Here is a 16,096-nt window from a genome sequence, read left to right as displayed (position 1 = left end):
GAAGGTCGTAGGTGCTGTGTCTCCACTTGGGCACAACCAAAGCACGACCCACGGGTTACAGGATTCCAGCCACAAGCTGGAGTAAGAACTCTGGTCCCTGTATTTATTTTATTTATTTTCCTGAGAGAGAGAGAGAGAGAGAGAGAGAGAGAGAGAGAGAGAGAGAGAATCTTAAGCAGGCTCCATGCTCAGCGTGGACCCTGATGTGGGGCTCGATCCCACCACCCTGGGATCATGACCCGAGCTGAACTCAAGAGTCAGATGCTCCACCGACTGAGCCGCCCAAGCACCCCAGGAACTCTGGTCCTTCCTAACACTTTGCGAGTTTCTGCTATGTCCATGGGGCACCTCCTCTCCCACCACCTTGCCCACCCTTCCCAAAGCCACGTGATCTTAAGATAAACTGCCTTTATCCTTGGATATTTTTCTGGCTTCAAAAAGGCCTGAAGAAATATGTATACACCCATGTTTGTAGCAAAATTATTCACAATATTATCATACATTAGAGCATTATATATTTAAATAATAATAATATATATCACATAATATATTATAAAATATCGCAATATATACTGTAACATATATCTCAATAACCAAAAGGATAGAAACAACCCAAATGCCCACTGACAGATGAATGAATGGACAAACAAAATGGGGCATATACATATAAAGGGTTATTATTCAGGGGCGCCTGAGTGGCTCAGTCGGTTAAGCATCCGACTTCGGCTCAGGTCATGATCTTGCAGTTCGTGGGTTCGAGCCCTGGTCAGGCTCTGTGCTGACAGCTCAGAGCCTGAAGCCTGCTTCGGATTCTGTATCTCCCTCTCTTTCTCTCTCTCTCTCTCTCTCTGCCCCCTCCCCCACTCGCTCTCTCTCTCTCTCTCTCTCTCTCTCCTCTCAAAACTAAATACACATTAAAAAAAATTAAAAAACAAAAAAAGTAAGGGATATTACTCAGCCTTCGAAAGGAAGGGCATTCGGACACCTGCTACAACATAGATGAACCTCGAGGACACTGTGCTGAGTGAAATAAGCTGGTCATGAAAAGACAAACACTGCGTGATTCCACTTACATGGTACCTAGAGTAGTCAGATTCATAGAGACACAAGGAATGGTGATGGCCAGGTGCTGGGGGCTACGGGGCCTGGGGAGCTGTTGTTTAACGGGTGTAAAATTTCAGTTTGGCAAGATGGAAAAAGTTCTGGAGACAGATGGTGGCGATGGTTGTATCATGAATGTGCTTAATATGACTGAAATGTACACTTAAAAATGAATGTGTGTTACTGAGATATCACCTCACGCCAGTCAGAGTGGCCAAAATGAACAAATCAGGAGACTATAGATGCTGGAAAGGATGTGGAGAAACGGAAACCCTCTTGCACTGTTGGTGGGAATGCAAACTGGTGCAGCCACTCTGGAAAACGGTGTGGAGGTTCCTCAAAAAATTAAAAATAGACCTACCCTATGACCCAGCAATAGCACTGCTAGGAACTTACCCAAGGGATACAGGAGTGCTGATGCATAGGGGTACTTGTACCCCAATGTTTATAGCAGCACTCTCAACAATAGCCAAATTATGGAAAGAGCCTAAATGTCCATCTACTGATGAATGGATAAAGAAATTGTGGTTTATATACACAATGGAGTACTACATGGCAATGAGAAAGAATGAAATATGGCCCTTTGTAGCAACATGGATGGAACTGGAGAGTGTGATGCTAAGTGAAATAAGCCATACAGAGAAAGACAGATACCATATGTTTTCACTATTATGTGGATCCTGAGAAACTTAACAGAAACTCATGGGGGAGGGGAAGGGAAAAAAAAAAAAAAAAAGGAGGTTAGAGTGGGAAAGAGCCAAAGCACAAGAGACTCTTGAAAACTGAGAACAAACTGAGGGTTGATGGGGGTGGGAGGGAGGGGAAGGTGGGTGATGGGTATTGAGGAGAGCACCTTTTGGGATGAGCACTGGGTGTTGTATGGAAACCAATTTGACAATAAACTTCATATATTGAAAATAAATAAATAAATAAATAAATAAATAAATAAATAAATAAATAAATAAATAAAATTTAAAAATAAAATAAAAGATAAATTCAGTGATTATTATGTGAATAGAAAAAAATGGATGTGTGTTTTGTCATAATTACTAATAATTTTTTAAAAGAAAGGTTTACACGGATTTCACCTTTAATGGCCAAAGTGTCGATTCACTGTGGACCACTTAGAGCAGAATTTCTCTTAGCAGCAAGAGTGACTTCACACTTACGTGATCACCCCATATGCTTCTTATTTCTGTCCCCATTTTCATGATCTCCTAGCCAAGCCTTATCAACAAGCCCCCCAAATTTACAGTAGCTCCATTAGCTACTAGCTTCCTGAATGTCGAGATCAAAGACACAATGTTCAAAGCCACAAAACAGCTGGGACATTCCGCTGTGAGCCAGAGAATGCCTACACGCTGGCCCGACCAGTCACCCGCTCCCATGGGTTCTCCAAGGCACAGAATGTAGAAGTAGACACTGAGATCCTACTCCGTAGAGGCAGGCCAGGAACAAGACTGGAGAGCTCTGCCTTCACCTTATTGCACAACCCCATCTTCCCCGCCCATTCAACTGGCCAACAGATGCTCTGGTGAAGGTAGATGTTGGCCTGCAATGAAAATCAGCATTGACATCCAATGGCCTCAGCAACACCGCGTGAGGATTTTGTTTTCTGTCTCCGACACAGGCCTACTTTGCTCAATGTGGATTTTTGTTCAGAACCAGTTTCTCCTTTTCTCCATATGGAATGAAAAACAACAGAGTTACCTGGATATCTGCTCCTAACACCCTCTGACCCTGTGTCTCCCTGCTTCCCAACAACTGTTTCCCCTGGAAAAATGCTCCCCACCCTGCGGGGACCAGCCCTGCCCTCACCCTGCCTGCATGGCAGACCCTGCTGTAGTCCTTGAACCTCCATTCTCCCCTTCTTCCATAGTGGGCTTTCTCACGCTGACACTGCACACATTTTGGGCCAGACCATTCTTCATTGTGGGGGCTGTCCTGTGTACTGCACATGTTTACAGCACCCCTGATCTCCACCTGCCAAACCCAAAATGGTTCCCAGGGCTGCCCAGTGTCCCGAGAGCAAAGCTGTCCCTGGCTCAGAACAACTGTTCTGCAGGAGAGAAGCTTTAAGCAGGCCTGTGGCTGCCCAGCTGCAGATCAGATTTCCCAGGCTTGTCCCAACCAACGTCTGGCAGATACGGGAGTACAAAAGGCTGGCTCCTGGCCTGAGGGAGGAAGGCACTGCAATGCCAACCCACGATCCAGAGTCCCCTCCCCGCCACAGATCAGCTGAGGCCAGGCCTTGTTACACCATATCTTCGCTGGGCTCTCACCCTTTCCCTAGACTGCTCCCTTCCCTCCCCTGCAGGGTTTTCTCCTACATTCGGGTTTGGGCTAAATGACACTCCCTCTCTCCAGAAGATATGTTATCATCTAAACCCCCCACTACCTCAGAATGTGACCTTATGTGGAAACAGGGTTGTTGCAGATGTAATTATTTAAAATGGGAACATAATGGAGTAGGGTGGGCCCCCGGTGTCCTTATATGAAAAGAGAAGACACAGACACACACAGAGAGAAGGTCATGTGATGACGGAGGCAGAGACTGGAGTGACCACCAGAAGCCAGAAAGAGACAAGAAGGATTCTCCCCCACAGCTTTCAGAGGGAGCGTGGCCTTGATCACGGACTTCTTACATCCAGACTGTGAGACAGTAAATTTCTGTCATTTTAAGCCTCTAATTTGTGACGTTTTGTCACAGCGGCCCTACAAACTAATCCACAGCCAAATCCTTATCTCAAGCTCTGCTTCCAGGGAACCCAACCTCAGACAACTGGCCTGTCTACTCACGGAGGTAAACTGCAACTGAGCCAGCCAGAGACCCCCAGAGTGTGAAGTCCAGAGCCGCCTTGAGTTGGGGGATGGGAGTCTGCTCTTCTCTCTGTCAGTTTCCATGAGACTTTCTTTGAGGGAGAAGGAAGGTGGCAAAGGAGAGGAGGGGAGGGTGGCAGGTGGGAGAAAGAAATTCACTTGGGGGAAACCTTCCTTCCTTCCATCCTTCATTCATTCAACAAATGCCAGGCACTGTTGTAGGTGCAGGGCACAGAGAAGTGAACGAAAGAGACAAAAATCTGTTCTCATGGGGTTTACATACTAGTGCGGGAGGTAGACCATAGAATATATGGTCTGCAAGATGATGGTAAGTGTCGTGGGGAAAAGTAAAAGCAGGGGAGGGGGAGAAGGAGTACCTCGGGGGAGGGGGAGGGGGCTGCCATGGCAGCAGAGGGATGCAGCAGACACTGCCTCCGGTGCCAGCTACAGACGGTCTCAAAGCGCCACTTGGGCACATTATCAGCAGCACACGTGGTCTCTTTCCCTTTTCTGTCCCCGCCCCTGCGTGAGGCTATGGGAGCCCACCTGACCAGTGTGCAGGGGCCAGACGGCAGCCTGAAGAGTCACCACTCACTCCAGAGGTGCCCTCCTTCCCTGGGTCTCCTCAGCCCTCACTCCTGCTTCCTGGGATCACCTCCTAAATTAACTGCCTGCACCCGCGTCCTGGCCTTGGCCTCAGATTTCAGGAGATTCGGAGGCAAGGTGTGTGGATGTCCACATTCTCTGTATGTCCAGGGTGTTCCATAGATGTGCAGAATCAGGCTGGCCACAGAGTTTATTTTGTCCAGTGGGTCTCCCTCTTTCAATGGTTTCCCTAATTTCTCAATGGTTGAAAACCCAATGATATCACATATTGAGGAGGATACACGGAAAGCATCCAATATATCCTGATCGTGTGATGGGAGGAGGATACGGGATCAGAGCAAGCACTGCTAACACCTTGACCACCACCTCCTGGTCCTGATCACCTCAGTGCACACACACTTGCATCCAGCTGCCAGCTCTAGAGTTTTGTTTTTTGGGTTTTTTTTGTTTTTTTTTTTGCACCTGTGGATGTCAAAGGTCTCTTTATTGCCCAGTGTAACAGGCCAGGAACGCCAGGGGAAGAAAGTTCCCATCCCCCAACTGCCCTCATTCAATGGCTGATAGGAGTCAGTGTATAACCCCCCCGGCTGCACCACCCCTCAGGTGGAAAGACTCTTAGGATGTGTCTAACGCTGGCTTCCAGTTTTATAGCTCCAGTCACCCACAGGGGTGGGGGCCTGATAATGCAGACTTTATGTGACCTTCCCACTGCCTCCTGGTATTTCCTCTGGGGTCACCTCCCTAAAAAATGACTTCCTTTGCCTTGGGATTTTCTTCTTCTGGGGAAATACAAACTAAGAGAAGGATAAATCTCTCTTTGTACGGACCGATGGATGGACACACACACACACACACACACACACACACACACACACACACAGTAGAGCAACCCCTCCAGTTCCCAAGTTTAAAACCCATACCCCAAATGTGAGGCTGGATCATCAAATCCCTGGCCAGTACAGTTCAGCTCTGAAAAACACCTTGGTGTGTCTGACACAAAATAATTCCGCCTGCATTACACAGAATTGTCAACCTCAGCATGAATGGACCAGACTGGCCTCCAAACGGCTGGGTCTTTTCCTTCCCTCGGACTTCTACCTCATCCTTCCACCCACAGTACGTGCGCTGTCATCCTCCAGTCCACAGAATGCCCAAGGGAGGGACTCTATCAGCCCACTGGGGACAGAGCCTGGTCCGTGGGTGGTTTCCCAAGCAGCCAATTACATGTCTGTGGGCTGGTGGAGGAAAGAAGCCAATCTCACAATTTGCCTGAAAAATATCCATATATCACCCGTTCTTCGGCCTTCATTTTATTTTTCCCAAATCAATTTCTGAAAGTCAAAATGACTGATCGCTTCGTACCCTGGATAATCATTGTCCTTATTAAATACCCCAGCATTGATGACAAAAAAGCTCCCAGGGTGGTAGTGGTTACATGAACACACACACACACACACACACACACACACACACACACACACACAGTGGTGCATGTAAAAATGCGTGAAAATTGAAAAAGGTCCGTAGTTTAGTTGACAACGTCAATTTCCTGGTATCGCTAACGCACTCTGGTTGTGTAAGATTTATCACTGGGGTTGCTGGATAAAGAGAACACAAGGAATCTGTGTTGCATTTGCACCTTCTTGTAAGTCCAAAACTACGTCCAAATAAAAAGGTTTCAAAACGCAAAGACACTTTAAATAAAAAAAAAAAAAAAAAATCATCTTTTTTTTTTTCTTTTTTAAGGTCCCCAGCCAAGAAACAGCACAAAGTCACCCCCTTACCTGAGAACTGGGGATCAGCGCCTTCCACCAGTGTCCGCCTTTCACCAGGTCAACCTCGCACAAAGGCACGGAGACCTTCCCAATGACACAGTGGCGGGAGAACTTATCAAAATCCACCACAGTTAGCAGCAGGGTCCTCCTCTGCGCTTCCAGGAAGGGGATCTCGAAGGTGTAACGCTCCTCAAACACGGGCTTCTGGGTCTTGCGTTTGACCCCCGTCTGCTTAGAGTTCTTCTGGTCTGGCAGGAGACAGATCTTGACATAGGGGTTGGAGTGGGCCATGTCCTGGCGCGAGCCGTCGTGGGAGATGGGGGGCGGCAGGTCCCTGGCCTCGATCACCCTCACCGTCAGATGGTTGTGCAGCAGGTCGTACTGGGTGCTGAAGTGCAGCATGCCCAGCTGGTACTTGGACAAGATCTCTTCGTCTGTCAGAAAGTCCACATCGTCACTGTCGGAGTCGAGGGAGTAGAGCTGGGGCTCGAACTTTCTGAAGTAGTCATCTGGGGTATAGGTCCGTCTGAGCACCGAGGGCTGGATGGGCTCCTTTTTGGCGCTGAGAACGCCAAACTCGATGGGTTTAATATCAATGAGTGGGGAGCTGGGTCGTCTGGATTCAAGACCTAAACAGCCGCCAAAAAAGAACAATTAGCACCACCACATATGGGGCCAAGCCTGGGCTGCTTCTTGAGATTGGCAACATTTCCCAGACTCCTATATTGTTCACTCTGTTTCACAATGCTCTTCCCCATCTGCTCTCCACACCTTGAGATCCTCTTATTTATTCTATGAGAGGCAACAAGACGGCATTATCACCTCCATCACTGCCAGGCACTGTTCTAAACGCCTTGATATATCAAGTCACCTGATGGCCACAAGGTATTAGGGAATGACTAATCTGACAGATAGTAACTCTCCAAAAGGGACACAAGTACTAAGAGGAGAAGCCAGGAGTCAAGCCCAGGCTGTCCGGCCCCAGAGTCTTGACTCTAGCTGGTACCCTATACTGTCTCCACTTTCAGAGAGTGGACTCTGGAACCAGAGCTTCTGGGACTCAGTTTCCCCATTTGTAAAACGGAGTCAATAATATCACCTACTTCAAAGATTGTGGTGATTCACAGAGCCAATGCATGGAAAGGGCTCGGCATACAATGTGCACAGGGTACGAGCTCACTCAATGGTAACTGATGCACTTCTGCAAGAACCATGTTTGGACTTCACCGCTTGTGGGGCGCCTCCTCCCTGCCTATCAACCAGCAGAGTTCATTGCTCCCAAGTTCATCATTTGAATCTTTGCTCATCCCTCTATTCTAGCAATAATCACATGGATTTAAAAAAAAAAAAAACTATTTAATTGAGGCACAACTGACATACAAAAAGCTGTGCGTATTTAATGTACACAATTTGGTGAGTTGGGAGGTAGGCAGGCATCCTGAAACCGTCACCACAATCTATGCCATAAACATATACCATCACCTCCCAGTAGTCCCTCTCCCATTTTACTCTCTGCTCCTAGGAGTTTGACTATTAGATTCCCCATCTACACGGAGTCATACGGTATTTGTTCTTTCATGACATTCTTGTTAATTGCTTGAACACCGGTCTTGCCTGTGAAAATTGTGAGACTTGTGTCTCGTGCATGGTTGGTATTCTGACAGCTGTGTGCTAAATGGAAATAATCCATGTATAGAGCTGGGCATGAGACCTAGGAACTATCTAGACCAGTGCTATTCAAGAGAAATACAATGGGGACCAGAAATACAAACCACACAGGGAACATAAATTTTCCAGTAGCCACAATTCTCTTAAAAGTACAAAGAATTGGGTGAAAGGGCACCTGGGTGGCTCAGTTGGTTAAGTGCCCGACTTTGGCTCAGGTCATGATCTCACAGTCCGTGAGTTAGAGCCCCGTGTTGGGCTGTGAGCTGGCAGCTCAGAACCTGGAGCCTACTTTGGATTCTGTGTCTCCCCCTCTCTCTCTCTTCCCCTCCCCCTCCCCCTCTCGCACTCTGTCTCTCTCTCTCTCTCAAAAAGTAAATGAACATTGAGAAAAAGATTATATAAAAAAAAAGAAACAGGTGAAATTAACTTTAATTTGTTTGACATATAATCAAAATAAAAACATTTTAGTGAGACAGTTTAAAGTCTCTTTCATGTACTGTCTTCAAAATCATGGGTACATAACGCATACATCATGTCTCAGTTGGGCTTAACCTCCCATTTAAATGGTCACCAGCAACATGCATTGGACTGCATAGGTCAAGAAGAGCCCTCCCATTTTACAGATGGAAAGACTGAGGCCTAGAGAAGCCTCACATCCCCTCTTTTCCACTCTTTCGAGCCCTCGAACTTTTCTCTGCTTCCTTTTTCTTCCCTATTTACTCCCAGGAAAGATCAGACACCAATATTTCCACCCGAGTGGATTTATTTCATGAATTTTAAGCTTTTTCCCTCTGTTAAGTGAATTGCAGCAGCTGAATGAGACAGCAGAGACACTTTCAGGAGGTGAGAGGAGGCTGGGAGTCTTTGGGCTTTATCCTCCTTTCTCCTCCCCATCCACATCATGCCATTTGGTCAAACACATACTCTGCACATCAGAGTGGACAAACTGGGGGGCCTAGAGACCAAATCTGACCCACAGATACATTTTGTTGGAGTTTAAAACAAAGGAAGCTTCATATAGAAACACAGATTGCCAGTTTCTCTTTGGAAAAGTCAGGTAATACGGACCCCACCATCTCCTTCAGCGAGGGCCGAGTAGCAGCTGCCCCCTTACAATGGGGCATCAGCTCCCATGGCCACAGTCCCCACCCTGCCCTGGTAACTCCGGAGGCTGAGACAACCCCTTCCCTCACATGGATCCACGCGGGGATGCCGTCAGCTCTCTTCTTTTGTCCTGGGGACCCGGCTAACTGGATTTGAATCATGGGCTCTGAGCAGAGGCTGAGCAGCACAGGATTGCTGAGCCACAAGCCCTAGACAGTCACAGCAAAGATGCTTACTTGAAATCCTCCGGGTCAGGCTGTAGGTAGACTTAGATGTGTCTGAGGACGAGCATCTTCGATCTGGGGAGTTGGTCCTTGGGGTCAGAGGGACTTCACTGGCTGTATGGACGGAATCCCCATCCTTGTCGCTACTCCGGCTGGCCATCCTACAGGAAAAGAAGAGGTTTCAATGGTTGTCAAAAAATCTCCAGGGGCTGGCATCTCTCTCTCCCTTAGAGGACAGACCCATGATGAAACTGTCGTGGATCCAATTTGTACTACTTGCAATAACAGAAACTCGAATCGGTGTGGTAGCCCTAAGCTCTCAAAAACACCTCACTTTTTTTTTTTAAGTTTATTTATTTTTGAGAGAGAGAGTGTGCGTGGGAGCATGAGAGCGTGTACATGAGTGGGGGAGGAGCAGAGAGAGGCGGGAGGGGGAGGGGGGTACAGAGGATCCAAAGTGGGCTCCGAGCTGACAACAGAGAACCAGATAAGGGGCCTGAACTCAAGAACCGTGAGATCATGACCTGAGCTGAAGTCAGACGCTTTAACCCACTGAGCCACCCAGGTGCCCCAATAACATCTTACGTTTTGCACAAAATATGAAATGATATTGAATAAATACCTTCCAATTTAGAACAATCTGTCAAGAATGTGCATAATTTCACATTCACAGACCGGGGGGAGGGAACTTACTCAGGGTATTGCCACATGGGGGCACCACTTAGGCTAAGTCAAGACCAGGCCTGTTGGTCTTCAGTCTGGAAGACACCAGAAGGTTGTTTCTACCCATCTGATCTTCTGCAGATGGCTTTTGGTGAGGAATGCCCTGGTATTTCAACCTTTACTGTGTCTCTACTTTGATACCTTTAAAAAATATCCTATAACAGGGGCGCCTGGGTGGCTCAGGCGGTTAAGCATCCAACTCTTGATTTTGGTTCAGCTCATGATCTTACGGTTCGTGAGTTTGAGCCCTGCTTAGGGCTCTGCCCTGATAGCATGGAGCCTGCTTGGGATTCTCTCTTCCTTTCTCCCTGCCCCTCCTCCCCCACTCACACGCAAGTGTGTGCACACTCTCTCTCAAAATAAATAAATATCTAAAAAATACCCCAGGGGCGCCTGGGTGGCACAGTCAGTTAAGCGTCCGACTTCAGCCAGGTCACGATCTCGCGGTCCGTGAGTTCGAGCCCCGCATCGGGCTCTGGGCTGATGGCTCAGAGCCTGGAGCCTGTTTCCGATTCTGTGTCTCCCTCTCTCTCTGCTCCTCCCCCGTTCATGCTCTGTCTCTCTCTGTCCCAAAAATAAATAAACGTTGAAAAAAAAATTTTTTTTTAAAATACCCCATAACAGTGTCACTCGAGAGCTCTTGGAGCGGCAGGGCAAGAGCTACAAAATGGTGCTGAGAATGAATGACTTGAGAACAATAGTTGGATGTGAAGAAACAGCTAAAAAGTGAGCAGCAGCTCTGATTCCATGTGCTCCCAATGAGGATGAAAAATACTGAAAGAATAAAAAACACCGTGTCGGGGGGTAGGGAGATACAGGGTGGTAATTAAGAACACAACCTCTAGGCTTGAATCCCGCCTGGGTGACCTTGGGCAAGGCCCTTCCTCTGTGCCTCCATCTACCCATCTGTAAAGTGGGAATAATAATACTCACCTTGTATGGTTCCAGTGAACACTGAAGGAGTCAACGCATATAATATGCTTAGAACAGTTCTGGGTATGTAGTAGGTATGTGCTCAATACATTTCAGCTGGTATTATTACAACCTGTAAGATCCCCCAATCCCCATAAAGCTAGGTAAGGGTGCTTGGGGAAGGGGAAGTGAGGGGGCAAAGCTGGCGGTGTGGCCTGTGAGATGGATGCCGCTAATAACATGCTCCTAAGCTATTGTGGCTGTAGACTGATACTTTCCGAGACTGCACCTCCCACCCCCCAACTTGACATTTAAGCCTGCGCGGAGCTGGTCTTGAAAAATGCAAGTTTCCAATTCTAGGAGGTCTTCAGATGCATCCTGTGCATGAAATGAGACTGATCTCATGTTCTTCCAAAGCAAGATCAGGGTCACAGCCAGGACAAGACCAGGCATGTTGCAGGGGGAGGGGAGGATGCCCAGTCCTTGCTTGCCTCCTCCTCCTGGTCTGTAAAAGGTGAATATAGCAGATGAAATGTGGAGGGTGGGAGGAGGAGAAGGCAAAGAAATGCAATCATATTGTATCACGCATTCTTCTCTCTCTCCCTTAGATGCAAGCAGCAGCACCTTCGGAAGAAGGCAGAACCACCTCAGCACCTCCACCTCCACCTGAGGCCCCACCCAGCTTGGGCGCGATCGCCCCCTGGAGCTCGGGTCGAGTCCTCTCAGACCTTGTCTGAGCAGCCCCTGCCCTCTCTGCACCCACCATGCTTCCCGGCCCTTCCTCCAACACAGCGAGCCGGGCCACGCTGTTCTCTCTGCTTGGGATGCTCTTCCCGTCTCCATCTCCTGCGCGGCTCCTTCTCATCAGTCAGGTCTTGGCTTCAACAGCACCTCCTCAGAGAGCCCCCACCCTGTCGCTGTCACCTCCTCCTACCCCATCAGCCCTTGGCCCTGCACCTTCTTTCCCCCCTTTAACAACGCACATAACTCCTCTCTAGTTGTGGCTTGTCTTCTGCGTCTGACACCAGATCCTTGCCCCACGAGGGTGGTGTCTCATTCACCACTGCCCACCCTGCCCTGGCACAGAGTCTGGCACGTGCGGAGCCTTCCACATTCATTTTCTCAGTAAATGAATGAATGAACACACCCTTCTTGGGATTCTTATCTGATTTATCTGGTCTCAAGATGATCTGAGTGCTTATCTTGTCCCGCCTCCCACAGCAGGTACGGCTTCTTAAAAGGGGGGGGAGGGGGGGAGGGGGAGATGTGTACTTATCTTGATCAAAGGTACCAGGTGCTGAGCACCAACTATGTGCCAGGCACTGTGCTAAATGCACTGTCTGAACCATCTCATTTCACCCTTAAAACAATCCGGAGTTTACTTCTGTTACTAACAACCCTCATCCTCTTTACAAACCGGGGAATGGAAGCCTGGTGGGGTAGGGGTTGGGATGGGTATTTATTTTGCACCACTGTTAAACTCCCAATGAAGTCCAGTAATACCAGCCTCTAAGCTGCACACCCCAAACTACTGAGCTGGGCATCCCTTGTGAGGCCTGTAAGAGCTATGCATATAGTAGGTATTCAATACATGCTTGATGGACACAGAAATAACCTGAGTAGTTCACTCTTCAATGATGATCTTTCTGGCATTGCTCCAAAAGGAGCCAGTGGGATTGTACAGTTTTCCTGACCTTCCCCAGCCCAGCCCAGCCAAGGAAAGAATGGGGGATCCAAATGACAGGAGCATATGTGGCAATTAATGGTGTGTCCCCCCAAATCACACACACAAAGGACCAGCTCATCTGGTACCTGCCACCCCACAGAGAGGCATGTCCTGTGGTTCTGAGCTCAAATGTCACAGTAGGAACAGCACTGCAAAGCCTGTACACTTGACATTTCTACTCCCTGCCTGTTTGATAACATGCAACTGCCCACTTGGTAAATAAATCTGGGGAAAGCACAAGCTGTAAATTCACTTTCTGAATGATTTAACCCGCCTCCCCTTTACAGATTTCTCTTAACATTTTGCATTATGTTGCGTGCCACAAAGGCACTAAGTTGCTACCCAGGATGCAAGATATTCATCCTGGGAAGCATGAAAGGTCATGTACCGCTGTTCAGGCTCTAGACTGCAGAGTTCTAGGTGTTATCATTCATAATGACGACCATATGAAAGGGGCTTTCTGGAGTTGTGTCATGCGTCGGCCCTGCTGGGAAGGTTCCAGTGCTCTTCTCTGATTGTGGCAAAACCAAAGTGTCATCCCGGAGGGTCCCAACTCCTTACCCCCTGAAAGAGGCCCCCGCTTGCACAAAGGGTCAGCAGCCCAGGTAAAGTGCAACTGTTCGCCAGCTCACTGGTAGAACCCAGCCCATGCATCTGTAATACTTAACATCTGGGTATCTGGAGAAAAAAGGTACCTGACTGATTTTCAATGTCCATCAGGATTCTCCACTAACGGGCGGCTGGGTGGCTCAGTTGGTAAGCATCCCTCTAGATTTTGGCTCAAGTCATGATCTCACGGTTCAGGAGTTTGAGCCCCACAGCAGCCTCCAAGCTGGCAGTGTGGAACCTGCTTGGGATTCTCTCTCTCCCTCTCCCCTCTCTCTGCCCCTTCTCAGCTCATTCTCTCTCTCTCTCTCTCTCTCTCTCTCTCTCTCAGAGTAAATAAACTTAAAAAAAAAAAAAAAGGATTCTCCAGTGGTTCAGAAGCAAATTCAAATTCTAACTCCGCAATCTGACGTTCAAAGCCCTACATGCTCTGAGCTTGCAGGCTCATTTTCCATGATTCCCCTACTCTTTGTAGATATTGTGACCATTTGTGGTATTTGCCTACCCTGGCTCCATTCTCTCCTCTCTGGTTACAGCGCTCAAATTGTCTATTACAGAGATCAGCAAACTATGGGGCCAGATTTTGCTGCCTGATTTTGTAAATGAGGTAAGACTGGAACATAGCACGCCCAATCATTAATGCCTCACCTATGGATGCTTTCACATTACAATGACAGAAGTGAGTGGCTGAGACAGAGACTAAGCCCACGAGGCTAAAATATTTACTGTCTGGCCCCTTTACAGGACAAGTTTGCCAACCCCTGGTCCACGAGCTGAGTTCATGTGTGTCAGGTGGGAATGATCCTTTCCCTGGTTCCAGGTGGTCAGACAATCCAGGCATGATCCTAGCACCATTTCCTCCAAGCAAAAGTGATTGGCTCAATGTTTGGCACGTGACCCAAACCAGGACAATAAGAGCCTCTCCTGGTTTGTTTGCTGCTATTGAGGATGAAGCAAAGAAGAAAACAAGCTTAAGAATCAGGCAATACAGAAGAAACAGAAAGAGACAGGGAGGTGGAGAGGGCACAAATGCATGCCCATGACAACATTTGTACCCCTGGATCCACCGATGCCCGAAGCCATTATCCCTGGACTTTTTCCACAGTGAGACTCTATGTAAAACTGTCATATTGGTGTGCAGGGTGTGAATAAACAACTCCAGGAGGTAGCTGGACCTATGTACCTGCCTTATCTCCTGTACTAGATTTTAAATCTCCTGAGCACAGGAATGGGACTCTACCTAGCCTCTGCATCCCACAGTGCCTGGCACACAGTGCATACTCGAGAAATAACTACCAAAGAAACTGTAAGGTTTCAACCAGATGACTGGCACTTCCAGGATTCAATTTTTGCTGGTAGGTTAGTCAGTTAGTAACTATTTTTTGGCGTGAACAACACGGAAATAAAACCCTGCCCTCACAGAGCTGGCACTGCCTGAGTACGGCTTTCAAGATACCAAATGGGCTGAGCCAACCTCTGTACCTAGGGCACTAGAAAATGGGAATGACCTCTTGATTAATGAACTGGTTCCACCAAACACCTCAACCCTATACACACCTGCAGGATTCAGGCTACAATCCATGACTGATGAAATAATTTCTTAACACTATCTTTACACCAGTTTAAAGAATCTCTAGTGGGGCTCTTGGGTGGCTCAGTCAAGAGCATCCAACTCTTGGGGCGCCTGGGTGGCTCAGTTGGCTAAGTGTCCGACCTCGGCTCAGGTCACGATTTCACAGCCTGTGAGTTCAAGCCCCGTGTCGGGCTCTGTGCTGACAGCTCAGAACCTGGAGCCTGCTTTGAATTCTGCGTGTGTCTCTCTTTGCCCCTCTCCCACTTGCACTCTGTCTCTCTCTCAAAAATAAATAAATATCAGGGGCACCTGGGTGGCTCAGTCGGTTAAGCATCCGACTTCGGCTCAGGTCACAATCTCGCGGTGAGTTCAAGCCCCGCATCGGGCTCTGTGCTGACTGCTCAGAGCCTGGAGCCTGTTTCAGATTCTGTGTCTCCCTCTCTCTCTGACCCTCCTTCGTTCATGCTCTGTCTCTCTCTGTCTCAAAAATAAGTAAACATTAAAAAAAATTTTTTTAAATAAATAAATAAACATAAAAAAATTATTTATTTATTTTGAGAGAGAGAGAGAGAGAGAGAGAGAGAACAAGCAGGGGAGGGCCAGAGAGAGAGAGGGATAGAGAATCCCAAGCAGGCTCAGCACTGTCAGCACGGAGCCTGATGCGGGGCTCAAACTCATGAACCGTGAGATCATGACCTGGGTCGAAACCAAGAATCAGATGCTTAACTGACTGAGCCACCCAGGCGCCCCTAAAAAAATTTAAAAAGAGCATCTGACTCTTAATTTTGGCTCAGGTCATGATCTCAGGGTTGTGAGACTGAGCCCTGCATTGGGCTCTGCACTGGGTGTGGAGCCTGCTTGAGATTCTCTCTCTCCCACTCTCCCCAACTCACTCTTTCTGTCCCTAAAAGAAAAAAAAAAAAAAAAAGAATCTACAAATAACAGAAATGATTCCTGGGGCCCCTGGGTGTCTCAGGTGGCTAAGCATCAACTTCGGCCAAGGTCATGATCTCATGGTCATGGGTTTGAACCCCACATCCCACATCAGGCTCTGCTGTCAGATCCTCTGTCCCCCCACCTCTCTGTCCCTCCCTCGCTCACACACACTCTCTCCCTCTCTCAAAAATAAACAATAAAACAGCAATAACAATAATAATAATAATAAAAGGTGATTACTTACTGCTCTGCAAAGCAGGTTATGCTTAATCACAACCCTAGAAAATAAGTTCTATTACTGTTCTCACTTTACAGATGAGAA

General features: G+C 47.8%; 1 protein-coding gene across 1 annotated transcript in view; it reads right to left on the bottom strand.

The window, feature by feature from the left end:
• Window positions 1–16,096, bottom strand: part of SYT17 (synaptotagmin 17) — an 84,069-nt gene that overhangs the window by 61,775 nt on the left and 6,198 nt on the right. The window contains exons 4-5 of the mRNA XM_003998799.6: window positions 9,311–9,459; window positions 6,312–6,931 (exon numbers count right to left, since the gene is read on the bottom strand). Coding sequence (XP_003998848.1) covers window positions 6,312–6,931; window positions 9,311–9,459 — 769 coding nt within the window. The remainder of the gene's footprint in view (window positions 1–6,311; window positions 6,932–9,310; window positions 9,460–16,096) is intronic.

The sequence above is a fragment of the Felis catus genome, chromosome E3 (genome assembly GCF_018350175.1).
Source record: "Felis catus isolate Fca126 chromosome E3, F.catus_Fca126_mat1.0, whole genome shotgun sequence".
NCBI classification, from domain to species: domain Eukaryota; kingdom Metazoa; phylum Chordata; class Mammalia; order Carnivora; family Felidae; genus Felis; species Felis catus.
Note: the sequence above shows the minus strand (reverse complement) of the source record. Positions and strands in the feature narration are given on the sequence as shown.